This window comes from Oncorhynchus nerka, linkage group LG20 (genome assembly GCF_034236695.1).
Source record: "Oncorhynchus nerka isolate Pitt River linkage group LG20, Oner_Uvic_2.0, whole genome shotgun sequence".
NCBI lineage: Eukaryota > Metazoa > Chordata > Actinopteri > Salmoniformes > Salmonidae > Oncorhynchus > Oncorhynchus nerka.
Window position 1 is genome coordinate 94,637,697 of NC_088415.1, and position 27,500 is coordinate 94,665,196.

The 27,500-nt window shown below is 46.3% G+C and overlaps 1 protein-coding gene across 1 annotated transcript in view; it reads right to left on the reverse strand.

Annotated features, from left to right (window-relative positions):
- Nucleotides 1–27,500, reverse strand: part of LOC115127675 (adenylate kinase isoenzyme 5-like) — a 201,024-nt gene that overhangs the window by 128,447 nt on the left and 45,077 nt on the right. Inside the window, exon 5 of the mRNA XM_065006109.1 lies at nucleotides 26,662–26,775. Coding sequence (XP_064862181.1) covers nucleotides 26,662–26,775 — 114 coding nt within the window. The remainder of the gene's footprint in view (nucleotides 1–26,661; nucleotides 26,776–27,500) is intronic.

Here is a 27,500-nt window from a genome sequence, read left to right on the forward strand (position 1 = left end):
AGGAGGAAGGAGGAGGAGGAGGAAGGAGGAGGAGGAGGTGAAGGAGGAAAAGGAGAAGGAGGTGGAGGAGGAAGGAGGAGGTGGAGGTGAAGGAGGAAAAGGAGGAGGAGGAGGTGAAGGAGGAAGGAGGAGGAGGAGGTGAAGGAGGAAGGAGGAGGAGGAGGTGAAGGAGGAAGGAGGAGGAGGAGGAGGTGAAGGAGGAGGAGGTGGAGGAGGAAGGAGGAGCAGGAGGAAGGAGGAGGAGGAGGTGAAGGAGGAGGAGGAGGTGAGGGAGGAAGGAGGAGGTGAAGGAGGTGGAGGAGGAAGGAGGTGAAGGAGGAAAATGAGAAGGAGGCGGAGGTGGAGGAGGAAGAAGGAGGAGGAGGAGGTGAAGGAGGAAGGAGGAGGAGGAGGAAGGAGGAGGTGAAGGAGGAAGGAGGAAGAGGAGGAGAAGGAGGAGGTGAAGGAGGAGGTGGTGAAGGAGGAAGGAGGAAGGGGGAGGTGAAGAAGGAAAAGGAGAAGGAGGAGGAGGTGGAGGAGGAGGTGAAGTAGGAGGAGGAGAAGGAGGTGAAGGAGGAAGGAGGAGGAGGTGAAGGAGGAGGAGGAGAAGGTGAAGGAGGAAAAGGAGGAGGTGATGGAAGAGGAGGTGAAGGAGGAGGTCAAGATGAAGGAGGAGGAGGTGAAGGAGTAGGTGAAGGATGTTGTCAACCATGGGATGAGCATGAGGGAGGCTGGGCAACAGGTTCAACCAAATCTGAGCCGCTACACTGTAGCAGGCATCATCCGGATATTTAGAAATGAGAAACGGTAACTAACTAAGTGGTGTAGTCTTAATGGTACAGTAAGATGTACTGTGCTTTCACAATGAGAAGGATCTATCACTAAAACCATTTAATGTTTTTACAGAACTGCAAGAAAACCTGTATCTGGTAGAAGAGGTTGACTGTTCACCCCAGAGAAGGAAACCTACATTCTAAATACGGTCATTGCAAATAATTGTATAATATAATAATAATAATAATAATAATAATAATAATAATAATAATAATAATTGCATCAGACTCAGAGAACTGCAGGACCACATAACGGCAGATAGCACCATATAACAAAGCATCAACAGAGTGAGTCTCTCTGCACTGTCTCGTCTACTGAAACAGAGTGAGTCTCTCTGCACTGTCTCGTCTACTGAAACAGAGTGAGTCTCTCTGCACTGTCTCGTCTACTGAAACAGAGTGAGTCTCTCTGCACTGTCTCGTCTACTGAAACGCAATGGAATTAGGATGAAGCAGCTGTACAGAGTCCCTTTTTGGAAAGAAACTCAGACCGTGTAAAACAACTGAGATATGAATATGTGCAGGTAAGGTGTACTCTCCTATCATTGGTACTGGACCTGGAAGTGTTTGGTCCTACATCATGTTGACTGATATCTGTCTGTTCCTACATCATGTTGACTGATCTGTCTGTTCCTACATCATGTTGACTGATCTGTCTGTTCCTACATCATGTTGACTGATCTCTGTCTGTTCCTACATCATGTTGACTGATCTGTCTGTTCCTACATCATGTTGACTGATCTCTGTCTGTTCCTACATCATGTTGACTGATCTGTCTGGTCCTACATCATGTTGACTGATCTGTCTGTTCCTACATCATGTTGACTGATCTCTGTCTGTTCCTACATCATGTTGACTGATCCCTGTCTGTTCCTACATCATGTTGACTGATCTGTCTGTTCCTACATCATGTTGACTGATCCCTGTCTGGTCCTACATCATGTTGACTGATCTCTGTCTGGTCCTACATCATGTTGACTGATCTCTGTCTGGTCCTACATCATGTTGACTGATCTCTGTCTGTTCCTACATCATGTTGACTGATCTGTCTGTTCCTACATCATGTTGACTGATATCTGTCTGGTCCTACATCATGTTGACTGATCTCTGTCTGTTCCTACATCATGTTGACTGATCTCTGTCTGGTCCTACATCATGTTGACTGATATCTGTCTGTTCCTACATCATGTTGACTGATCCCTGTCTGGTCCTACATCATGTTGACTGATCTCTGTCTGTTCCTACATCATGTTGACTGATCTCTGTCTGGTCCTACATCATGTTGACTGATGTCTGTCTGTTCCTATATCATGTTGACTGATCTCTGTCTGTTCCTACATCATGTTGACTGATGTCTGTCTGTTCCTACATCATGTTGACTGATCCCTGTCTGGTCCTACATCATGTTGACTGATGTCTGTCTGTTCCTACATCATGTTGACTGATCTCTGTCTGGTCCTACATCATGTTGACTGATCCCTGTCTGGTCCTACATCATGTTGACTGATGTCTGTCTGTTCCTACATCATGTTGACTGATCCCTGTCTGGTCCTACATCATGTTGACTGATCCCTGTCTGTTCCTACATCATGTTGACTGATCCCTGTCTGGTCCTACATCATGTTGACTGATCCCTGTCTGTTCCTACATCATGTTGACTGATCCCTGTCTGTTCCTACATCATGTTGACTGATCCCTGTCTGGTCCTACATCATGTTGACTGATCTCTGTCTGGTCCTACATCATGTTGACTGATCCCTGTCTGGTCCTACATCATGTTGACTGATCTCTGTCTGTTCCTACATCATGTTGACTGATCCCTGTCTGGTCCTACATCATGTTGACTGATCCCTGTCTGTTCCTACATCATGTTGACTGATCCCTGTCTGTTCCTACATCATGTTGACTGATCTCTGTCTGGTCCTACATCATGTTGACTGATCCCTGTCTGGTCCTACATCATGTTGACTGATCCCTGTCTGTTCCTACATCATGTTGACTGATCCCTGTCTGTTCCTACATCATGTTGACTGATCCTGTCTGGTCCTACATCATGTTGCGCTACATTGTTTTGTCTCGTCTCTTTCAGAGAGTCATGGAGCTAGAAGCAGACGCAGTGCATCATGAGCTAATATATGTGGACAAGGAAGGTTTCAACCTGGCAAAAAACAAGAGACAAACGGCAGAAATATCACCGGACACCGTGCCATCACCGACGCCCCATGACAACGTGGTGGCAACATAACAATGTGTGCAGCAAAACGGCGCCCTTCACCATCATGCAATCCTAGGCCCATACAACACTGCACACATTATCACATTTCAGGACACCCTCCATCGCTAATGACCGGGGGCCAGAGCAGCCCAGGTACAATGTTAGTTTCCACCGGGCTGCTGTGGTCCGCAATTGGTTCACAGGTCACCCACTTTTCATCGCACTCAACCCCCCCTCATACACTCCGTTCTTGAATCCTATTGAAGATTTCTTCTCTGCATGGTGGATGAAGTCTTATGGCCAGGACCCACCAACCCCTTCTACAGGCAATGGAGAAGCTGGATACAGCACTCCAGGCGGTACTTCCCACGCTGCCTAGCTCAAGACGACGTCGCATGTGACGTGGATTAAGTCTTATGGCCAAGACCCACAAAGAAGGTTGAGATGTAGGCACATTATCTTTCTGTTCTGGTTTTTCTTTTCAAGCACAAATATTTTTGTTTTCTTATACTTCGCTTTTGTTTTTCTGAGGAACGTTCTAGAACATATAGAACATTCTGAGAAAAAAGAAACACACAACCCTTTAGATACTTCATTAGACCTCACAGTCCATCTGTCCATCGATCTGCCATCCACTGGAGCAGACACACACACACACACACACACACACACACACACACACACACACACACACACACACACACACTCTCTCTCTCTCTGTCTACACCCAACACACTCCTCAGTAATACGTGTGAAATAAGGAAGGAGGAGGACACGATGAGGGAGAGGAGGAGACGAGAGGAAGAGAAGAGAAGAGAAGAGGGGAGAGGAGAGGAGAGGAGGAAGAGAGAGGAGAGGAGAGGAGAGGAGGAAGAGAGAGGAGAGGAGAGGAGAGGAGAGGAGAGGAGAGGAGAGGAGGAGGAGGAGGAGGAGAGGAGAGGAGAGGGGAGAGGGAGAGGAGAAAGAGAGAGGAGAGGAGAGGAGAGGAGAGGAGAGGAGAGGAGAGGAGAGGAGAGGAGAGGAGAGGAGAGGAGAGGAGGAGAGGGTGAGATTGCACTCTTTGTTCACTGCTGAAGCAGCCAGACAGTGTCAGACTAATGACTCTGACTCCAACTATCGATTTTTGATAGGTAGCATTGGCACTAGCTGGTTATACCTGCGCCAACACTCCTATAGCTTATTCTACATTTTCATTTTAAATAATGAGCCAGCACTTTTATTTCCATGACTGATTTAAAACTAATTTCCTCATTCTCTAGCTTGTCCTTCTGCAGCAGACATTTAGTGAGCAATATGTTTGGAACATCAAATCACAATAAAATCACAGTGTGGAATCGCTTTACATAACGTATCGGCACCTAAGTATTGTCATAATATTGTATCGTTAGGTCCCTGGCAATTCACAGCCCAATCAACCTCCTTTAGTTTCTGTCTACAGTAACTAGACCATAAGAAGGTATCTTACGTCTTGGAGGTGCTCAGAAATACGGAGAGCATGTTTGTAGGGCTCTGAGGCCAGGCTGAATAGATTGGTCATGCAATGGTTCGGTTTACCAGGACATTTACATATTGCCACTGGACTTGAACACAACAAGAACACAACAAGAAAGTTGATTGGAAATTATTTCTAATTAAGCCAACCAAAATGTCTCTACACCTACAACCAATCAGCACACAGCTCAAGCTATTCACAAAGTCAACCCTTTTGCAACAATTACAGCTGCAAATCTCTTGTGGTATGTCTCTATAAGCTCGGCACATCTAGCCACTGGGATTGTTGCCCATTCTTCAAGGCAAAACTGCTCCAGCTCCTTCAAGTTGGATGGGTTCCGCTGGTGTACAGTAATCTTTATTAAGTCATACCACAGATTCTCAATTGGATTGAGGTCTGGGCTTTGACTAGGCCATTCCAAGACATTTAAATGTTTTCCCCTTAAACCACTCAAGTGTTGCTTTAGCAGTATGCTTAGGGTCATTATTCTGCTGGAAGGTGAACCTCCGGCCCAGTCTCAAATCTCTGGAAGACTGAAACAGGTTTCCCTCAAGAATTTCCCTGTATTTAGCGCCATCCATCATTCCTTCAATTCAATTCTAACCAGTTTCCCAGTCCCTGCCAATGAAAAACATCCCCACAGCATGGGGATGATATTCTTGGGGTGATGAGAGGTGTTGGGTTTGCGCCAGACAGCGTTTTCCTTAAAAATCTCAATTTTAGTCTCATCTGACCAGAGTACCTTCATCCATATGTTTGGGGAGTCTCCCACTTGCCTTTTGGGAAACAACAATCGTGTTTGCTTATTTCTTTCTTTAGGCAATGTCTTTTTATGGCCACTCTTCTGTAAAGCCCAGCTCTGTGGAGTGTACGGATTAAAGTGGTCCTATGGACAGATACTCCAATCACCACTGTGGAGCTGTGCAGCTCCTTCAGGGTTATCTTTGGTCTCTTTGTTGCCTCTCTGATTAATACCCTCCTTGCCTGGTCTGTGAGTTTTGGTGGGCGGTCCTCTCTTGGCAGGTTTGTTGTGGTGCCATATTCTTTCATTTTTTTAATAAGGGATTTAATGGTGCTCTGTGGGATGTTCAAAGTTTCTAATATGTTTTTATAACCCAACCCTGATCTGTACTTCTCCACAACTTTGTCCCTGACCTGTTTGGAGAGCTCCTTGGTCTTCATGGTGCCGCTTGCTTGGTGGTGCCCCTTGCTTAGTGGTGTTGCAGACTCTGGGGCCTTTCAGAACAGGTGTATATATACTGAGATCATGTGACAGATCATGTGACACTTACATTGCACACCGGTGGACAACTACAAATACCTAGGTGTCTGGTTAGACTGTAAACTCTCCTTCCAGACTCACATTAAGCATCTCCAATCCAAAATTAAATCTAGAATCGGCTTCCTATTTCGCCACAAAGCTTCCTTCACTCATGCTGCCAAACATACCCTCGTAAAACTGATCATCCTACCGATCCTCGACTTCGGTGATGTCATCTATAAAATAGCCTCCAACACTCTACTCAAACTGGATGCAGTCTATCACAGTGCCATCCGTTTTGTCACCAAAGCCCCATATACTACCCACCATTGCGACCTGTACGCTCTCGTTGGTTGGCCCTCGCTTCATACTCGTCGCCAAACCCACTTGCTCCAGGTCATCTACAAGTCTATGCTAGGTAAAGCCCCGCCTTATCTCAACTCACTGGTCACCATAGCAGCACCCACCCGTACCACGCGCTCCAGCAGGTATATCTCACTGGTCGTCTCCAAAGCCAATTCCTCCCTTGGTCGTCTTTCCTTCCAGTTCTCTGCTGCCCATAACTGGAACGAACTGCAAAATCTCTGAAGCTGGAGACTCACATCTCCCTCACTAGCTTTAAGCACCAGCTGTCAGAGCAGCTCACAGATCACTGCACCTGTACACAGCCCATCGGTAGACAGCCCACCTATCTATCTACCTCATTCCCATACTGGTATTTATCTATTTATTTATAGCTCATTTGCACCCCAGTATCTCTACTTGCACATTCATCTTCTGCCGATCTACCATTCCAGTGTTTAATTGCTATATTGTAATTACTTCGCCACCATGGCCTATTTATTTCCTTATCTTACCTCATTTGCACTCACTGTATATAGACTTTTTGTTTTCTTTTGTTCTACTGTATTACTGACTGTATGTTTTTTTTATTCCATGTGTAACTCTGTGTTGTTGTATGTGTCGTACTGCTTTGCTTTATCTTGGCCAGGTTGCAATTGTAAATGAGAACTTGTTCTCAACTAGCCTAATAAAGGTGAAATAAAAATGTAACTAATGACGTGTCTTCTGAAGGTAATTGGTTGCACCAGATCTTATTTAGAGGCTTCATAGCAAAGGGGAGGGGCTTCATAGCAAAGGGGAGGGGCTTCATAGCAAAGGGGTGGGGTTCATAGCAAAGGGGAGGGGCTTCATAGCAAGGGGAGGGGCTTCATAGCAAGGGGAGGGGCTTTATATCAAGGGGGAGGGGCTTCATAGCAAGGGGGAGGGGCTTCATAGCAAAGGGGGTGAATACACACACAACACTTTTGTACTATTTTGTGTATGTTCATTATATTAAATCTAAATAAAAATACATTTAAATTAGAGGGTGTAATGCAACAAAATAGGAAAAAACACCAAGGGGGATGAATACTTTTGCAAGGCACTCTCCTCTATCTGTCCATCTCCTCCATCTGTCCACCCGTTCCATCTGTCCATCTGTCCATCTCCTCCATCTGTCCATCTCCTCCATCTGTCCATCTCCTCCATCTCCTCCATCTGTCCATCTCCTCTATCTGTCCATCTCCTCTATCTCCTATATCTCCTCCATCTGTCCATCTCCTCTATCTATCCATCTCCTCTATCTGTCCATCTCCTCCATCTGTCCATCTCCTCTATCTCCTATATCTCCTCCATCTGTCCATCTCCTCTATATGTCCATCTCCTCCATCTGTCCATCTCCTCTATCTCCTCTATCTCCTCCATCTGTCCATCTCCTCCATCTGTCCATCTCCTCCATCTGTCCATCTCCTCCATCTGTCCATCTCCTCTATCTCCTATATCTCCTCCATCTGTCCATCTCCTCCATCTGTCCATCTCCTCTATCTGTCCATCTCCTTTATCTGTCCATCCCCTCTATCTGTCCATCTCCCCCATCTGTCCATCTCCTCTATCTGTCCATCTCCTCTATCTGTCCATCTCCTCTATCTGTCCATCTCCTCCATCTGTCCATCTCCTCCATCTGTCCATCTCCTCTATCTCCTATATCTCCTCCATCTGTCCATCTCCTCCATCTGTCCATCTCCTCCATCTGTCCATCTCCTCTATCTGTCCATCTCCTCTATCTCATATATCTCCTCCATCTGTCCATCTCCTCTATCTGTCCATCTCCTCCATCTGTCCAACTCCTCTATCTGTCCATCTCCTCCATCTCCTCTATCTCCTATATCTCCTCCATCTGTCCATCTCCTCCATCTGTCCATCTCCTCCATCTGTCCATCTCCTCTATCTCCTATATCTCCTCCATCTGTCCATCTCCTCCATCTGTCCATCTCCTCTATCTGTCCATCTCCTCTATATGTCCATCTCCTCTATCTGTCCATCTCCTCCATCTCCTCTATCTCCTATATCTCCTCCATCTGTCCATCTCCTCCATCTGTCCATCTCCTCCATCTGTCCATCTCCTCTATCTCCTATATCTCCTCCATCTGTCCATCTCCTCCATCTGTCCATCTCCTCCATCTGTCCATCTCCTCTATCCATCCATCTCCTCCATCTGTCCATCTCCTCCATCTGTCCATCTCCTCTATCCATCCATCTCCTCCATCTGTCCATCTCCTACATCTGTCCATCTCCTCTATCTGTCCATCTCCCCCATCTGTCCATCTCCTCTATCCGTCCATCTCCTCCATCTGTCCATCTCCTACATCTGTCCATCTCCTCTATCTGTCCATCTCCTCCATCTGTCCATCTCCTCTATCTCCTATATCTCCTCTATCTGTCCATCTCCTCTATCTGTCCATCTCCTCTATCTCCTATATCTCCTCCATCTGTCCATCTCCTCTATCTGTCCATCTCCTCTGTCTGTCCATCTCCTCCATCTGTCCATCTCCTCCATCTGTCCATCTCCTCTATCTCCTATATCTCCTCTATCTGTCCATCTCCTCCATCTGTCCATCTCCTCTATCTCCTATATCTCCTCCATCTGTCCATCTCCTCCATCCCTCCATCTCCTCTATCCGTCCATCTCCTCCATCTGTCCATCTCCTACATCTGTCCATCTCCTACATCTGTCCATCTCCATCTGTCCATCTCCTCCATCTGTCCATCTCCTCCATCTGTCCATCTCCTCTATCTCCTCTATCTGTCCATCTCCTCCATCTGTCCATCTCCTCTATCTCCTCTATCTCCTCCATCTGTCCATCTCCTCTATCTGTCCATCTCCTCCATCTGTCCATCTCCTCCATCTGTCCATCTCCTCTATCTGTCCATCTCCTCTATCTGTCCATCTCCTCCATCTGTCCATCTCCTCCATCTGTCCATCTCCTCCATCTGTCCAGCTCCTCTATCTGTCCATCTCCTCCATCTGTCCATCTCCTCCATCTGTCCATCTCCTCTATCTCCTATATCTCCTCCATCTGTCCATCTCCTCTATCTGTCCATCTCCTCTATCTGTCCATCTCCTCCATCTGTCCATCTCCTCCATCTGTCCATCTCCTCTATCTGTCCATCTCCTCTATCTGTCCATCTCCTCTATCTGTCCATCTCCTCCATCTGTCCATCTCCTCCATCTGTCCATCTCCTCCATCTGTCCATCTCCTCTATCTGTCCACCTCCTCCATCTGTCCATCTCCTCCATCTGTCCATCTCCTCCATCTGTCCATCTCCTCTATCTGTCCATCTCCTCCATCTGTCCATCTCCTCTATCTGTCCATCTCCTCCATCTGTCCATCTCCTCCATCTGTCCATCTCCTCCATCTGTCCATCTCCTCTATCTCCTATATCTCCTCTATCTGTCCATCTCCTCCATCTGTCCATCTCCTCCATCTGTCCATCTCCTCCATCTGTCCATCTCCTCCATCTGTCCATCTCCTCTATCTCCTATATCTCCTCTATCTGTCCATCTCCTCTATCTCCTATATCTCCTCCATCTGTCCATCTCCTCTATCTGTCCATCTCCATCTGTCCATCTCCTCCATCTGTCCATCTCCTCCATCTGTCCATCTCCTCCATCTGTCCATCTCCTCTATCTCTCTATCTCCATCTGTCCATCTCCTCCATCTGTCCATCTCTCTATCTCCTATATCTCCTCCATCTGTCCATCTCCTCCATCTGTCCATCTCCTCCATCTGTCCATCTCCTCCATCTGTCCATCTCCTCTATCTGTCCATCTCCTCCATCTGTCCATCTCCTCCATCTGTCCATCTCCTCTATCTGTCCATCTCCTCCATCTGTCCATCTCCTCCATCTGTCCATCTCCTCTATCTGTCCATCTCCTCTATCTGTCCATCTCCTCTATCTCCTATATCTCCTCTATCTGTCCATCTCCTCTATCTGTCCATCTCCTCTATCTCCTCTATCTCCTCCATCTGTCCATCTCCTCTATCTGTCCATCTCCTCCATCTGTCCATCTCCTCCATCTGTCCATTTCCTCCATCTGTCCATCTCCTCCATCTGTCCATCTCCTCCATCTGTCCATCTCCTCTATCTGTCCATCTCCTCTATAGGTCCATCTCCTCTATCTGTCCATCTCCTCCATCTGTCCATCTCCTCCATCTGTCCAGCTCCTCTATCTGTCCATCTCCTCTCTCTGTCCATCTCCTCTATCTGTCCATCTCCTCTATCTGTCCATCTCCTCCATCTGTCCATCTCCTCTATCTCCTATATCTCCTCTATCTGTCCATCTCCTCCATCTGTCCATCTCCTCCATCTGTCCATCTCCTCTATCTGTCCATCTCCTCTATCTGTCCATCTCCTCTATCTGTCCATCTCCTCCATCTGTCCATCTCCTCCATCTGTCCATCTCCTCCATCTCCTCTATCTGTCCATCTCCTCCATCTGTCCATCTCCTCTATCTCCTCTATCTGTCCATCTCCTCCATCTGTCCATCTCCTCCATCTGTCCATCTCCTCTATCTGTCCATCTCCTCTATCTGTCCATCTCCTCCATCTGTCCATCTCCTCCATCTGTCCATCTCCTCTATCTGTCCATCTCCTCCATCTGTCCATCTCCTCTATCTGTCCATCTCCTCCATCTGTCCATCTCCTCCATCTGTCCATCTCCTCCATCTGTCCAGCTCCTCTATCTGTCCATCTCCTCTATCTGTCCATCTCCTCCATCTGTCCATCTCCTCCATCTCCTATATCTCCTCTATCTGTCCATCTCCTCTATCTGTCCATCTCCTCTATCTGTCCATCTCCTCGATCTGTCCATCTCCTCCATCTGTCCATCTCCTCTATCTCCTATATCTCCTCTATCTGTCCATCTCCTCTATCTGTCCATCTCCTCTATCTCCTATATCTCCTCCATCTGTCCATCTCCTCCATCTGTCCATCTCCTCTATCTGTCCATCTCCTCCATCTGTCCATCTCCTCCATCTGTCCATCTCCTCTATCTGTCCATCTCCTCTATCTGTCCATCTCCTCCATCTGTCCATCTCCTCTATCTCCTATATCTCCTCTATCTGTCCATCTCCTCTATCTGTCCATCTCCTCTATCTCCTATATCTCCTCCATCTGTCCATCTCCTCTATCTGTCCATCTCCTCTATCTGTCCATCTCCTCCATCTGTCCATTTCCTCCATCTGTCCATCTCCTCCATCTGTCCATCTCCTCCATCTGTCCATCTCCTCTATCTGTCCATCTCCTCTATCTGTCCATCTCCTCTATCTGTCCATCTCCTCTATCTGTCCATCTCCTCCATCTGTCCATCTCCTCCATCTGTCCAGCTCCTCTATCTGTCCATCTCCTCTATCTGTCCATCTCCTCCATCTGTCCATCTCCTCCATCTCCTATATCTCCTCTATCTGTCCATCTCCTCTATCTGTCCATCTCCTCTATCTGTCCATCTCCTCTATCTGTCCATCTCCTCCATCTGTCCATCTCCTCCATCTGTCCATCTCCTCTATCTCCTATATCTCCTCTATCTGTCCATCTCCTCTATCTCCTATATCTCCTCTATCTGTCCATCTCCTCTATCTGTCCATCTCCTCCATCTGTCCATCTCCTCTATCTGTCCATCTCCTCCATCTGTCCATCTCCTCCATCTGTCCATCTCCTCCATCTGTCCATCTCCTCCATCTGTCCATCTCCTCTATCTGTCCATCTCCTCTATCTCCTCTATCTGCCCATCTCCTCCATCTGTCCATCTCCTCCATCTGTCCATCTCCTCTATCTGTCCATCTCCTCTCTCTGTCCATCTCCTCTATCTGTCCATCTCCTCTATCTGTCCATCTCCTCCATCTGTCCATCTCCTCTATCTCCTATATCTCCTCTATCTGTCCATCTCCTCCATCTGTCCATCTCCTCTATCTGTCCATCTCCTCTATCTGTCCATCTCCTCCATCTGTCCATCTCCTCCATCTGTCCATCTCCTCCATCTGTCCATCTCCTCCATCTGTCCATCTCCTCCATCTGTCCATCTCCTCCATCTCCTCCATCTGTCCATCTCCTCTATCTCCTATATCTCCTCTATCTGTCCATCTCCTCCATCTGTCCATCTCCTCCATCTGTCCATCTCCTCTATCTGTCCATCTCCTCCATCTGTCCATCTCCTCCATCTGTCCATCTCCTCCATCTGTCCATCTCCTCTATCTGTCCATCTCCTCTATCTGTCCATCTCCTCTATCTGTCCATCTCCTCCATCTGTCCATCTCCTCCATCTGTCCATCTCCTCTATCTGTCCATCTCCTCCATCTGTCCATCTCCTCCATCTGTCCAGCTCCTCCATCTGTCCAGCTCCTCTATCTGTCCAGCTCCTCTATCTGTCCATCTCCTCTATCTGTCCATCTCCTCCATCTGTCCATCTCCTCCATCTCCTATATCTCCTCTATCTGTCCATCTCCTCTATCTGTCCATCTCCTCTATCTGTCCATCTCCTCTATCTGTCCATCTCCTCGATCTGTCCATCTCCTCCATCTGTCCATCTCCTCTATCTTCTATATCTCCTCTATCTGTCCATCTCCTCTATCTGTCCATCTCCTCTATCTCCTATATCTCCTCCATCTGTCCATCTCCTCTATCTGTCCATCTCCTCCATCTGTCCATCTCCTCTATCTGTCCATCTCCTCCATCTGTCCATCTCCTCCATCTGTCCATCTCCTCTATCTGTCCATCTGTCCTATCTGTCCATCTCCTCCATCTGTCCATCTCTCCATCTGTCCATCTCCTCCATCTGTCCATCTCCTCCATCTGTCCATCTCCTCATCTGTCCATCTCCTCTATCTGTCCATCTCCTCTATCTGTCCATCTCCTCCATCTGTCCATCTCCTCCATCTGTCCATCTCCTCTATCTCCTATATCTCCTCCATCTGTCCATCTCCTCCATCTGTCCATCTCCTCCATCTGTCCATCTCCTATCTGTCCATCTCCATCTGTCCATCTCCTCTATCTGTCCATCTCTCCATCATCTGTCCATCTCCTCCATCTGTCCATCTCCTCCATCTCCTCTATCTGTCCATCATCTGTCCATCTCCTATCTATGTCCATCTCCTCTATCTGTCCATCTCCTCTATCTGTCCATCTCCTCTATCTGTCCATCTCCTCTATCTGTCCCATCTGTCCATCTCCTCCATCTGTCCATCTCCTCCATCTGTCCATCTCCTCCATCTGTCCATCTCCTCCATCTGTCCATCTCCTCCATCTGTCCATCTCCTCTATCTGTCCATCTCCTCCATCTGTGTCTATCTCCTATATCTCCTCTATCTGTCCATCTCCTCCATCTGTCCATCTCTCTATCTCCTATCTGTCCATCTCCTCTATCTGTCCATCTCCTCCATCTGTCCATCTCTCTATCTCCATCTGTCCATCTCCTCCATCTGTCCATCTCCTATATCTCCTCTATCTGTCCATCTCCTCCATCTGTCCATCTCCTATATCTCCTCTATCTGTCCATCTCCTCCATCTGTCCATCTCCTCTATCTCCTATATCTCCTCTATCTGTCCATCTCCTCTATCTGTCCATCTCCTCCATCTGTCCATCTCTCCATCTGTCCATCTCCTCCATCTGTCCATCTCCTCCATCTGTCCATCTCCTCATCTGTCCATCTCCTCCATCTGTCCATCTCCTCCATCTGTCCATCTCCTCCATCTGTCCATCTCCTCCATCTGTCCATCTCCTCTATCTGTCCATCTCCTCTATCTGTCCATCTCCATCTCCTATCTGTCCATCTCCTCCATCTGTCCATCTCCTCCATCTGTCCATCTCCTCTATCTGTCCATCTCCTCCATCTGTCCATCTCTCTATCTGTCCATCTCCTCCATCTGTCCATCTCCTCCATCTGTCCATCTCCTCTATCTGTCCATCTCCTCTATCTGTCCATCTCCTCCATCTGTCCATCTCCTCTATCTCCTATATCTCCTCTATCTGTCCATCTCCTCTATCTGTCCATCTCCTCTATCTCCATCTCCTCCATCTGTCCATCTCCTCTATCTGTCCATCTCCTCTATCTGTCCATCTCCTCCATCTGTCCATCTCCATCTCCATCTCCTCCATCTGTCCTTCTCCATCTGTCCATCTCCTCCATCTGTCCATCTCCTCTATCTGTCCATCTCCTCTATCTGTCCATCTCCTCTATCTGTCCATCTCCTCCTATCTGTCCATCTCCTCCATCTGTCCATCTCCTCCATCTGTCCAGCTCCTCTATCTCCATCTGTCCATCTCCATCTCCATCTGTCCATCTCCTCCATCTCCATCTGTCCATCTCCTCTATCTGTCCATCTCCTCTATCTGTCCATCTGTCCATCCTCGATCTGTCCATCTCCTATCTGTCCTCCATCTGTCCATCTCCTCTATCTCCTATATCTCCTCTATCTGTCCATCTCCTCTATCTGTCCATCTCCTCGATCTGTCCATCTCCTCCATCTGTCCATCTCCTATATCTCCTCTATCTGTCCATCTCCTCCATCTGTCCATCTCCTCTATCTCCTATATCTGTCCATCTCCTCCATCTGTCCATCTCTATATCTCCTCTATCTGTCCATCTCCTCCATCTGTCCATCTCCTCTATCTCCTATATCTCCTCTATCTGTCCATCTCCTCCATCTGTCCATCTCCTCCATCTCCTATATCTCCTCTATCTGTCCATCTCCTCTATCTGTCCATCTCTCTATCTGTCCATCTCCTCTATCTGTCCATCTCCTCCATCTGTCCATCTCCTCCATCTGTCCATCTCCTCTATCTCCTATATCTCCTCTATCTGTCCATCTCCTCCATCTGTCCATCTCCTATATCTCCTCTATCTGTCCATCTCCTCCATCTGTCCATCTCCTCTATCTGTCCATCTCCTCTATCTCCTATATCTCCTCCATCTGTCCATCTCCTCTATCTCCTATATCTCCTCTATCTGTCCATCTCCTCTATCTGTCCATCTCCTCCATCTGTCCATCTCCTCCATCTGTCCATCTCCTCTATCTGTCCATCTCCTCCATCTGTCCATCTCCTCCATCTGTCCAGCTCCTCCATCTGTCCAGCTCCTCTATCTGTCCAGCTCCTCTATCTGTCCATCTCCTCTATCTGTCCATCTCCTCCATCTGTCCATCTCCTCCATCTCCTATATCTCCTCTATCTGTCCATCTCCTCTATCTGTCCATCTCCTCTATCTGTCCATCTCCTATATCTCCTCTATCTGTCCATCTCCTCTATCTGTCCATCTCCTCTATCTCCTATATCTCCTCTATCTGTCCATCTCCTCTATCTGTCCATCTCCTCTATCTCCTATATCTCCTCCATCTGTCCATCTCCTCTATCTGTCCATCTCCTCCATCTGTCCATCTCCTCTATCTGTCCATCTCCTCCATCTGTCCATCTCCTCCATCTGTCCATCTCCTCTATCTGTCCATCTCCTCCATCTGTCCATCTCCTCTATCTGTCCATCTCCTCTATCTCCTCTATCTGTCCATCTCCTCCATCTGTCCATCTCCTCCATCTGTCCATCTCCTCCATCTGTCCATCTCCTCTATCTGTCCATCTCCTCTCTCTGTCCATCTCCTCTATCTGTCCATCTCCTCTATCTGTCCATCTCCTCCATCTGTCCATCTCCTCTATCTCCTATATCTCCTCCATCTGTCCATCTCCTCCATCTGTCCATCTCCTCCATCTGTCCATCTCCTCTATCTGTCCATCTCCTCTATCTGTCCATCTCCTCTATCTGTCCATCTCCTCCATCTGTCCATCTCCTCCATCTGTCCATCTCCTCCATCTGTCCATCTCCTCCATCTCCTCTATCTGTCCATCTCCTCCATCTGTCCATCTCCTCTATCTCCTATATCTCCTCTATCTGTCCATCTCCTCTATCTGTCCATCTCCTCTATCTGTCCATCTCCTCTATCTGTCCATCTCCTCTATCTGTCCATCTCCTCCATCTGTCCATCTCCTCCATCTGTCCATCTCCTCCATCTGTCCATCTCCTCTATCTGTCCATCTCCTCCATCTGTCCATCTCCTCCATCTGTCCATCTCCTCTATCTGTCCATCTCCTCCATCTGTCCATCTCCTCTATCTCCTATATCTCCTCTATCTGTCCATCTCCTCCATCTGTCCATCTCCTCTATCTCCTCTATCTGTCCATCTCCTCTATCTGTCCATCTCCTCCATCTGTCCATCTCCTCTATCTCCTATATCTGTCCATCTCCTCCATCTGTCCATCTCCTATATCTCCTCTATCTGTCCATCTCCTCCATCTGTCCATCTCCTATATCTCCTCTATCTGTCCATCTCCTCCATCTGTCCATCTCCTCTATCTCCTATATCTCCTCTATCTGTCCATCTCCTCTATCTGTCCATCTCCTCTATCTGTCCATCTCCTCCATCTGTCCATCTCCTCCATCTGTCCATCTCCTCCATCTGTCCATCTCCTCTATCTGTCCATCTCCTCCATCTGTCCATCTCCTCCATCTGTCCATCTCCTCTATCTGTCCATCTCCTCCATCTGTCCATCTCCTCTATCTGTCCATCTCCTCTATCTCCTCTATCTGTCCATCTCCTCTATCTGTCCATCTCCTCCATCTGTCCATCTCCTCCATCTGTCCATCTCCTCTATCTGTCCATCTCCTCCATCTGTCCATCTCCTCTATCTGTCCATCTCCTCCATCTGTCCATCTCCTCCATCTGTCCATCTCCTCTATCTGTCCATCTCCTCTATCTGTCCATCTCCTCCATCTGTCCATCTCCTCTATCTCCTATATCTCCTCTATCTGTCCATCTCCTCTATCTGTCCATCTCCTCTATCTCCTATATCTCCTCCATCTGTCCATCTCCTCTATCTGTCCATCTCCTCTATCTGTCCATCTCCTCCATCTGTCCATTTCCTCCATCTGTCCATCTCCTCCATCTGTCCTTCTCCTCCATCTGTCCATCTCCTCCATCTGTCCATCTCCTCTATCTGTCCATCTCCTCTATCTGTCCATCTCCTCTATCTGTCCATCTCCTCTATCTGTCCATCTCCTCCATCTGTCCATCTCCTCCATCTGTCCAGCTCCTCTATCTGTCCATCTCCTCTATCTGTCCATCTCCTCCATCTGTCCATCTCCTCCATCTCCTATATCTCCTCTATCTGTCCATCTCCTCTATCTGTCCATCTCCTCTATCTGTCCATCTCCTCTATCTGTCCATCTCCTCGATCTGTCCATCTCCTCCATCTGTCCATCTCCTCTATCTCCTATATCTCCTCTATCTGTCCATCTCCTCTATCTCCTATATCTCCTCGATCTGTCCATCTCCTCCATCTGTCCATCTCCTATATCTCCTCTATCTGTCCATCTCCTCCATCTGTCCATCTCCTCTATCTCCTATATCTGTCCATCTCCTCCATCTGTCCATCTCCTATATCTCCTCTATCTGTCCATCTCCTCCATCTGTCCATCTCCTCTATCTCCTATATCTCCTCTATCTGTCCATCTCCTCCATCTGTCCATCTCCTCCATCTCCTATATCTCCTCTATCTGTCCATCTCCTCTATCTGTCCATCTCCTCTATCTGTCCATCTCCTCTATCTGTCCATCTCCTCGATCTGTCCATCTCCTCCATCTGTCCATCTCCTCTATCTCCTATATCTCCTCTATCTGTCCATCTCCTCCATCTGTCCATCTCCTATATCTCCTCTATCTGTCCATCTCCTCCATCTGTCCATCTCCTCTATCTGTCCATCTCCTCTATCTCCTATATCTCCTCCATCTGTCCATCTCCTCTATCTGTCCATCTCCTCTATCTGTCCATCTCCTCCATCTGTCCATTTCCTCCATCTGTCCATCTCCTCCATCTGTCCTTCTCCTCCATCTGTCCATCTCCTCCATCTGTCCATCTCCTCTATCTGTCCATCTCCTCTATCTGTCCATCTCCTCTATCTGTCCATCTCCTCTATCTGTCCATCTCCTCCATCTGTCCATCTCCTCCATCTGTCCAGCTCCTCTATCTGTCCATCTCCTCTATCTGTCCATCTCCTCCATCTGTCCATCTCCTCCATCTCCTATATCTCCTCTATCTGTCCATCTCCTCTATCTGTCCATCTCCTCTATCTGTCCATCTCCTCCATCTGTCCATCTCCTCCATCTGTCCATCTCCTCTATCTCCTATATCTCCTCTATCTGTCCATCTCCTCTATCTCCTATATCTCCTCGATCTGTCCATCTCCTCCATCTGTCCATCTCCTATATCTCCTCTATCTGTCCATCTCCTCCATCTGTCCATCTCCTCTATCTCCTATATCTGTCCATCTCCTCCATCTGTCCATCTCCTATATCTCCTCTATCTGTCCATCTCCTCCATCTGTCCATCTCCTCTATCTCCTATATCTCCTCTATCTGTCCATCTCCTCCATCTGTCCATCTCCTCCATCTCCTATATCTCCTCTATCTGTCCATCTCCTCTATCTGTCCATCTCCTCTATCTGTCCATCTCCTCTATCTGTCCATCTCCTCGATCTGTCCATCTCCTCCATCTGTCCATCTCCTCTATCTCCTATATCTCCTCTATCTGTCCATCTCCTCTATCTCCTATATCTCCTCGATCTGTCCATCTCCTCCATCTGTCCATCTCCTATATCTCCTCTATCTGTCCATCTCCTCCATCTGTCCATCTCCTCTATCTCCTCCATCTGTCCATCTCCTATATCTCCTCTATCTGTCCATCTCCTCCATCTGTCCATCTCCTCTATCTCCTATATCTCCTCTATCTGTCCATCTCCTCCATCTGTCCATCTCCTCTATCTCCTATATCTCCTCTATCTGTCCATCTCCTCCATCTGTCCATCTCCTCTATCTCCTATATCTCCTCTATCTGTCCATCTCCTCTATCCATCCATCTCCTATATCTCCTCTCTCTGTCTATCCCCTCTATCTCCTATTTAGTCCATGTTTAATTCATTCAGCGTTATGGATATGGTGAGTGTGAGTGTGTGTGTCTCTGGTGTTCATGTAGGTCTTGTCTAAAAGCAGATAAACACTAAGTGTCTAACACTGAGCTCTAATGTGATAATGAGTGCATCCTTCCATCACACACAATAAACACTGCCCTTCCACATCACATGCGCTGTACCAATATGGCTCTCATCGGCCACTCAGCTGTCAAGCAGCTCCGTTAACAGCCCCTAGTTGGTCGGTGACAATGACGACTGCTGGAATGTTTGTGTGTTGAGAGTTCTGAGAAACAGCAGAGCGACACTGTGTGTGTGTGTGTGTAGGTTGTGTGTAGGTTGTGTGTGTGTGTGTGTTCACTGTGTGTGTGTGTGTGTGTTGTCTGTGTGTATGTTGTGTGTGTGTGTGTGTGTGTATGTTGTCTGTGTGTGTGTGTGTGTATGTTGTCTGTGTGTGTGTGTGTGTGTGTGTGTGTGTGTGTGTGTGTGTATGTTGTCTGTGTGTGTGTGTGTGTATGTTGTCTGTGTGTGTGTGTGTGTGTGTGTGTGTGTGTGTGTGTGTGTGTGTGTGTGTGTGTGTGTGTGTGTGTGTGTGTGTGTATGTTGTCTGTGTGTATGTTGTGTGTGTGTGTGTGTGTATGTTGTCTGTGTGTGTGTGTGTGTATGTTGTCTGTGTGTGTGTGTGTGTGTGTGTGTGTGTGTGTGTGTGTGTGTGTGTGTGTGTGTGTGTGTGTGTGTGTGTGTGTGTGTGTGTGTGTGTGTATGTTGTCTGTGTGTATGTGTGTGTGTGTGTGTGTATGTTGTCTGTGTGTGTGTGTGTGTATGTTGTCTGTGTGTGTGTGTGTGTGTGTGTGTGTGTGTGTGTGTGTGTGTGTGTGTGTGTGTATGTTGTCTGTGTGTATGTTGTGTGTGTGTGTGTGTGTGTGTGTGTGTATGTTGTCTGTGTGTGTGTGTGTGTGTGTGTGTTCACTGTGTGTGTGTGTTCACTGTGTGTGTGTGTGTGTGTGTGTGTGTGTGTGTGTGTGTGTGTGTGTGTCCACTTGAACAGCTGATCTCCAGCTTGATTGGGGTGAAACCAGGTCTGGTGAATTTGAACAGCAGCATCTGTTTATCTGGATGGTCCCAAGTACATGATTCAATAACTGTCAACAACATTTCCACTAACTATACACTTACCTTAAGACCTACCCTTATATTTGTTGGACTTTGGTCAAGTAACGATACCAGGATAATTGTGTCTAAGGGTAGCGCATGCTAAATTAAGTTGGATTTATCATTGTTATCAGGTTTTGTTTGTAGTTAAAACTTTTAGTTTGCTTTATTGGTATAATGAATGCCAACGGGGTGTTTTGTGTTGTTTTTTTTTCCGGGAAAATTGGGGTTTCATTGTCTCTCTTTGAAGTGTTTCCTGGGGCTATAATCTTGGGGGGAGCGAGTGAGATTAAGGCCGTAAACTACCAAATTAAATGAGGCCTGGCAATATTTGTTGGTTTGTTTTTACCTTAAGGTTTGCAAATACCCACAACACAACAACACACTTATGTCTATTTTGTTGGTGTTTTTAAAATACTGTGTTTGATTTGTGTGTTCTATTTCCTTTGAATGAGTTTTCCATTTGTCTTAGTGCCACGGTATCTTAAAGGGGCCACGGTATCTTAAAGGTGCCACGGTATCTTAAAGGTGCCACGGTATCTTAAAGGGGCCACGGTATCTTAAAGGTGCCACGGTATCTTAAAGGGGCCACGGTATCTTAAAGGGGCCACGGTATCTTAAAGGGGCCACGGTATCTTAAAGGGGCCACGGTATCTTAAAGGTGCCACGGTATCTTAAAGGTGCCACGGTATCTTAAAGGGGCCACGGTATCTTAAAGGGGCCACGGTATCTTAAAGGGGCCACGGTATCTTAAAGGGGCCACGGTATCTTAAAGGGGCCACGGTATCTTAAAGGGGCCACGGTATCTTAAAGGGGCCACGGTATCTTAAAGGGGCCACGGTATCTTAAAGGGGCCACGGTATCTTAAAGGGGCCACGGTATCTTAAAGGGGCCACGGTATCTTAAAGGGGCCACGGTATCTTAAAGGGCACCGCACACACATGGAATATTCAGAAGTTTTTATTTTCTGAGTTTTAATTAGACATGTGAATTCTTTTGACAAAGGACTGCTCTGGGAACCTGGGACATGACATGTAATGTAATATTTGACTGTTTTTCATTAATTTGTCTCATATAGTAAGAAACACTTCTTTGAAGGGTTTCTATGACCTCTGACCTCTGACCTCTGAATTCTTTTGACAAAGGACTACTCTGGGAACCTGGGATATGACATGTAATGTAATGTTTGACTGTTTTTCATTAATTAGTCTCATAGAGTAAGAAACACTTCTTTGAAGGGTTTCTATGACCTCTGACCTCTGACCTCTGAATTCTTTTGACAAAGGACTGCTCTGGGAACCTGGGATATGACATGTAATGTAATGTTTGACTGTTTTTCATTAATTAGTCTCATAGAGTAAGAAACACTTCTTTGAAGGGTTTCTATGACCTCTGACCTCTGACCTCTGAATTCTTTTGACAAAGGACTGCTCTGGGAACCTGGGATATGACATGTAATGTAATGTTTGACTGTTTTTCATTAATTAGTCTCATAGAGTAAGAAACACTTCTTTGAAGGGTTTCTATGACCTCTGACCTCTGACCTCTGTCCTGACTTTCCAGTGTGGTTTGATCACCCTCATTGGGAAGCTATTTGGATAATGAATTTATGGTCATTTGTAATACTGATTTAAAGGTCATATAGATACAATTATTTTTCTTTATGGATTTTATTTTGTTCTTTGAAATTTTGTTTTATTTTTTGACCTGTAGTGCTTTTTATTTTTTATTTTTTTATGTGTCAAAATGGGGGAGGGAACAGTCCTCTGAGGTTTTGGATTAAAGTCTACACACCTTGAGTGATGTGTATGGAGTGTATGGAGTGATATGTGAAGAAGTGTATTGTTGTGTTGTTTGTTCTGTTCTGTTCCCGATGGGTTATAGGTCTAACTCCTTGATCCTGTGGCTCTGTGATGTAGTTGACAGTGTGATGGGGAGTATAAGCCAATTTAAAAGAATAGTTTTCAATTGAATGTGTTGTTATTCTCTTTGACATATGTTTAGACATTTGTGTTAAGAATTATTTGTAAAAGTAATCATTTATCATATAGTTAATGCTTGTCTGGATTTCCTGAATAAAAAACATACTGAACTAAAGTGTTATTCTGATCTGTCCTCGCTTGATGAAAGGTGACGTCAGTCGGTCTCTTCATGCATGGAAGAGATAATTGGACCGAACAGTGTGTGTACCTCAAAACCCCCCTCTAACTGGCTGAAGAAGAGCGACAAAGGCGTTCAACACGACCCTGTCTGCACCACTTCTACCAGAGACCTGAGTCCTGAGCCAGCAGCCTGTATGCAGCGTCCAATCAGAGCTATCGACTGCTTTTCTCTCATGTCTTTTCTCGGGGGTGTGGGAGGAGTCCACGTGGAGTGAGCATGGGGAGAGATCTGCTCTAAATCTTCTCTTATGTTGCTGGTATACTGGTTGACGAATGGACAAGACATAATGGGTGGTAAAGGTGATGGCGGCTCAGGTGAGACATTGAAATTGGGACATTATCATGGGCCATCCACTTTGAACTGTAAAAGCTATCTGAAGAAGACGAAAAGGACGCCAGAAGAATCAATGCCTGAATCAATGCCTGAAGGAAGGGGTTGATCAACTGTGCCCAAAATTGTTTTAGACTTTTGGGGTATCAGGTTAATTGTAGAGGTCTACACACAATTATAGCAATTCAGATTTGAATTTTTTAATTTTTTATTTAATTTTACCTTTATTTTACTAGGCAAGTCAGTTAAGAACAAATTCTTATTTTCAATGACGGCCTAGGAACAGTGGGTTAACTGCCTGTTCAGGGGCAGAACGACAGATTTGTACCTTGTCAGCTCGGGGATTTACACTCTAACCACTAGGCTACCTGCCACCTCTACACTCTAACCACTAGGCTACCCTGCCACCTCTACACTCTAACCACTAGGCTACCTGCCTCCTCTACACTCTAACCACTAGGCTACCTGCCTCCTCTACACTCTAACCACTAGGCTACCTACCTCCTCTACACTCTAACCACTAGGCTAGCTGCCTCCTCTACACTCTAACCACTAGGCTACCTGCCACCTCTACACTCTAACCACTAGGCTACCCTGCCACCTCTACACTCTAACCACTAGGCTACCCTACCTCCTCTACACTCTAACCACTAGGCTACCCTACCTCCTCTACAGTCTAACCACTAGGCTACCTACCTCCTCTACACTCTAACCACTAGGCTACCTGCCACCTCTACACTCTAACCACTAGGCTACCCTACCTCCTCTACACTCTAACCACTAGGCTACCCTACCTCCTCTACAGTCTAACCACTAGGCTACCTACCTCCTCTACACTCTAACCACTAGGCTACCTGCCACCTCTACACTCTAACCACTAGGCTACCCTACCTCCTCTACACTCTAACCACTAGGCTACCCTGCCGCCTCTACACTCTAACCACTAGGCTACCCTGCCTCCTCTACACTCTAACCACTAGGCTACCCTGCCACCTCTACACTCTAACCACTAGGCTACCCTGCCACCTCTACACTCTAACCACTAGGCTACCTACCACCTCTACACTCTAACCACTAGGCTACCCTGCCGCCTCTACACTCTAACCACTAGGCTACCTACCTCCTCTACACTCTAACCACTAGGCTACCTACCTCCTCTACACTCTAACCACTAGGCTACCTACTACACTCTAACCACTAGGCTACCTGCCACTCTAACCACTAGGCTACCTACCTACACCTAACCACTAGGCTACACTCTACACTCTAACCACTAGGCTACCTACCTCCTCTACACTCTAACCACTAGGCTACCTACCTCCTCTACACTCTAACCACTAGGCTACCTACCTCCTCTACACTCTAACCACTAGGCTACCTACCTCCTCTACACTCTAACCACTAGGCTACCTACCTCCTCTACACTCTAACCACTAGGCTACCTCCCTACCTAACCCTCTACACTCTAACCACTAGGCTCTAACACTAGGCTACCTCCTCTACACTCTAACCACTAGGCTACCTACCACCTCTACACTCTAACCACTAGTGTACCTGCCACCTCTACACTCTAACCACTAGGCTACCTACCTCCTCTACACTCTAACCACTAGGCTACCCTGCCGCCTCTACACTCTAACCACTAGGCTACCCCTGCCGCCCCAGATTAAGAATGCATTGAGATACTGGTCTGTATTATATTTGTGATTAAAAAAAAGTTAATAGTAGAATTATGGGATAATAATTATACTGTATGTTAATGTTAAATAGATTTATTTTTAAACTTGTGATATGTGACCAATTTGAATCACTGAGCATTGTCATTCTAAATTTCGGTTGGATTAATTAATTGGGTTTTTGATTATGATTTGGAAACAGAATGATTTTAAAAAACTGAAAGATTGATTTGAGTTTAGTATGTTAATAACTATATGACTGAAGCAATGAATGGATCAGGGATGGATTGTTCTGATTGTTGACACTATTCCCAGCATGCCCTGGTGAATGGAGAATGGAGAGGGTGATCATTAGACACCAATGGAATCAAATGTACTTTAAAACTAGGAGTCACTACCTGGATTTGTCTAACAAGATGATTTTAGTTTCTGGGATGGAAATAGTTATTCCCACCATGCTGATTCATCGGAACGTGACAGATAACTAAATGTTATTTGATTAAACTCCCATTGTTGCGTTATGTACAAATTGCTAGAATGCTTAGGAAAAATGAGTTGGAGGTTGAAATGGGACACAGTGAGAAGTTTCTGGGGAGGAGGCTGAGCCAGTGCTATGAGTTATTGGCAACCGGTCACGGGGAGCAACACAAGCAACGAGTTATTGGTTTATGTAGAATGTGTGCATTTTCTACACGTGAATGAATGTTCTTAAATCCTGTAATTTTCTTTTAAGTTTAAGAGGATTATGGTGGAAAAATTGCTAGATTATGTTGTAATACTTTTATTGCATCAAATGTTATGCAACAGAATAGAGTGCTCAGAGATAACACCGACAGAGGAGATTTATGATGTATTTCGGGTGATAAAACCCAAAGAGCATTCCAGAGCATGAGTTAATGTTTCTGTTCTGTACCGTACCAGGAAGAGATGGTTCCAGTTTGGAGTCGGAGGGACAGACACAATGAAAACTGTTGACACAGCAGATGCCGTCTGCTGTGTATTATAGGTATCTTTCATACGAATCTTAACCTTGTGACCCGTTCTATACATCTGTTGTTCGTCATGTAGGTTGAAAGGGGTGTATCTTGGCTAGAAAAGACCTTCGTACTTTTGTCTCCCGGGCTCTCAACGAATCTTTTGACCGTGAATCGTCGACCAGCCATCATTATCGTAGAGCACTCAATCGAAGTATAACTCTGACTTGTGTGATAAGTTTGTCTCTCTCTCATTTGATAGTAAAGAAATTAACCACCCCACCTAACCTTAAGCTCTACCCTTATTCTAACCCTAACCTTAAGCTCTACCCTTATTCTAACCCTAACCTTAAGCTCTACCCTTATTCTAACCCTAACCTAAAGCCCTACCCTTATATAGCTATATATTACAGTGGCATAGTAGTATACAGTAATATATATATATAGATTATATATATATATATATATATATATATATATATATATAGGGGCAGTGGTATAAAGGTATTTATTACAGTGGTATAGTAGTACACAGTGTCCTCGGATGGGGCCACAGTGTCTCCTGACCCCTCCTGTCTCAGCCTCCAGTATTTATGCTGCAGTAGTTTATGTGTCGGGGGGCTAGGGTCAGTTTGTTATATCTGGAGTACTTCTCCTGTCCTATTCGGTGTCCTGTGTGAATCTAAGTATGCTCTCTCTAATACTCTCCTTCTCTCTTTCTTTCTCTCTCTCGGAGGACCTGAGCCCTAGGACCATGCCCCAGGACTACCTGACATGATGACTCCTTGCTGTCCCCAGTCCACCTGGCCATGCTGCTGTTCCAGTTTCAACTGACCTGAGCCCTAGGACCATGCCCCAGGACTACCTGACATGATGACTCCTTGCTGTCCCCAGTCCACCTGGCCATGCTGCTGCTCCAGTTTCAACTGTTCTGCCTTATTATTATTCGACCATGCTGGTCATTTATGAACATTTGAACATCTTGGCCATGTTCTGTTATAATCTCCACCCGGCACAGCCAGAAGAGGACTGGCCACCCCACATAGCCTGGTTCCTCTCTAGGTTTCTTCCTAGGTTTTGGCCTTTCTAGGGAGTTTTTCCTAGCCACCGTGCTTTTACACCTGCATTGTTTGCTGTTTGGGGTTTTAGGCTGGGTTTCTGTACAGCACTTTGAGATATCAGCTGATGTACGAAGGGCTATATAAATAAATTTGATTTTGATTGGATTTGATCTAGCAATACCACAGGTCTATTTCTCACCTGGTCCTCAAAAGAAAGCGCCTGTCCCATGTCACGAGGGAACCCATCAATCACGATCCCGCTAGCGTCTGGAATCTTCATGATCTTCTGCTTGATCTCAGTGATGGTGGTCTCCTGTAAGGGAATAGAGTATCAAAACAGTGATGGTGGTCTCCTGTAAGGGAATAGAGTATCAAAACAGTGATGGTGGTCTCCTGTAAGGGAATAGAGTATCAAAACAGTGATGGTGGTCTCCTGTAAGGGAATAGAGTATCAAAACAGTGATGGTGGTCTCCTGTAAGGGAATAGAGTATCAAAACAGTGATGGTGGTCTCCTGTAAGGGAATAGAGTATCAAAACAGTGATGGTGGTCTCCTGTAAGGGAATAGAGTATCAAAACAGTGATGGTGGTCTCCTGTAAGGGAATAGAGTATCAAAACAGTGATGGTGGTCTCCTGTAAGGGAATAGAGTATCAAAACAGTGATGGTGGTCTCCTGTAAGGGAATAGAGTATCAAAACAGTGATGGTGGTCTCCTGTAAGGGAATAGAGTATCAAAACAGTGATGGTGGTCTCCTGTAAGGGAATACTGGTACCCTGTGTATATAACCATGTTATTACCTCGTACCCCTGCACATCTACTCAATACTGGTACCCTGTGTATATAACCATGTTATTACCTCGTACCCCTGCACATCTACTCAGTACTGGTACCCTGTGTATATAACCATGTTATTACCTCGTACCCCTGCACATCTACTCAATACTGGTACCCTGTGTATATAACCATGTTATTACCTCGTACCCCTGCACATCTACTCAATACTGGTACCCTGTGTATATAACCATGTTATTACCTCG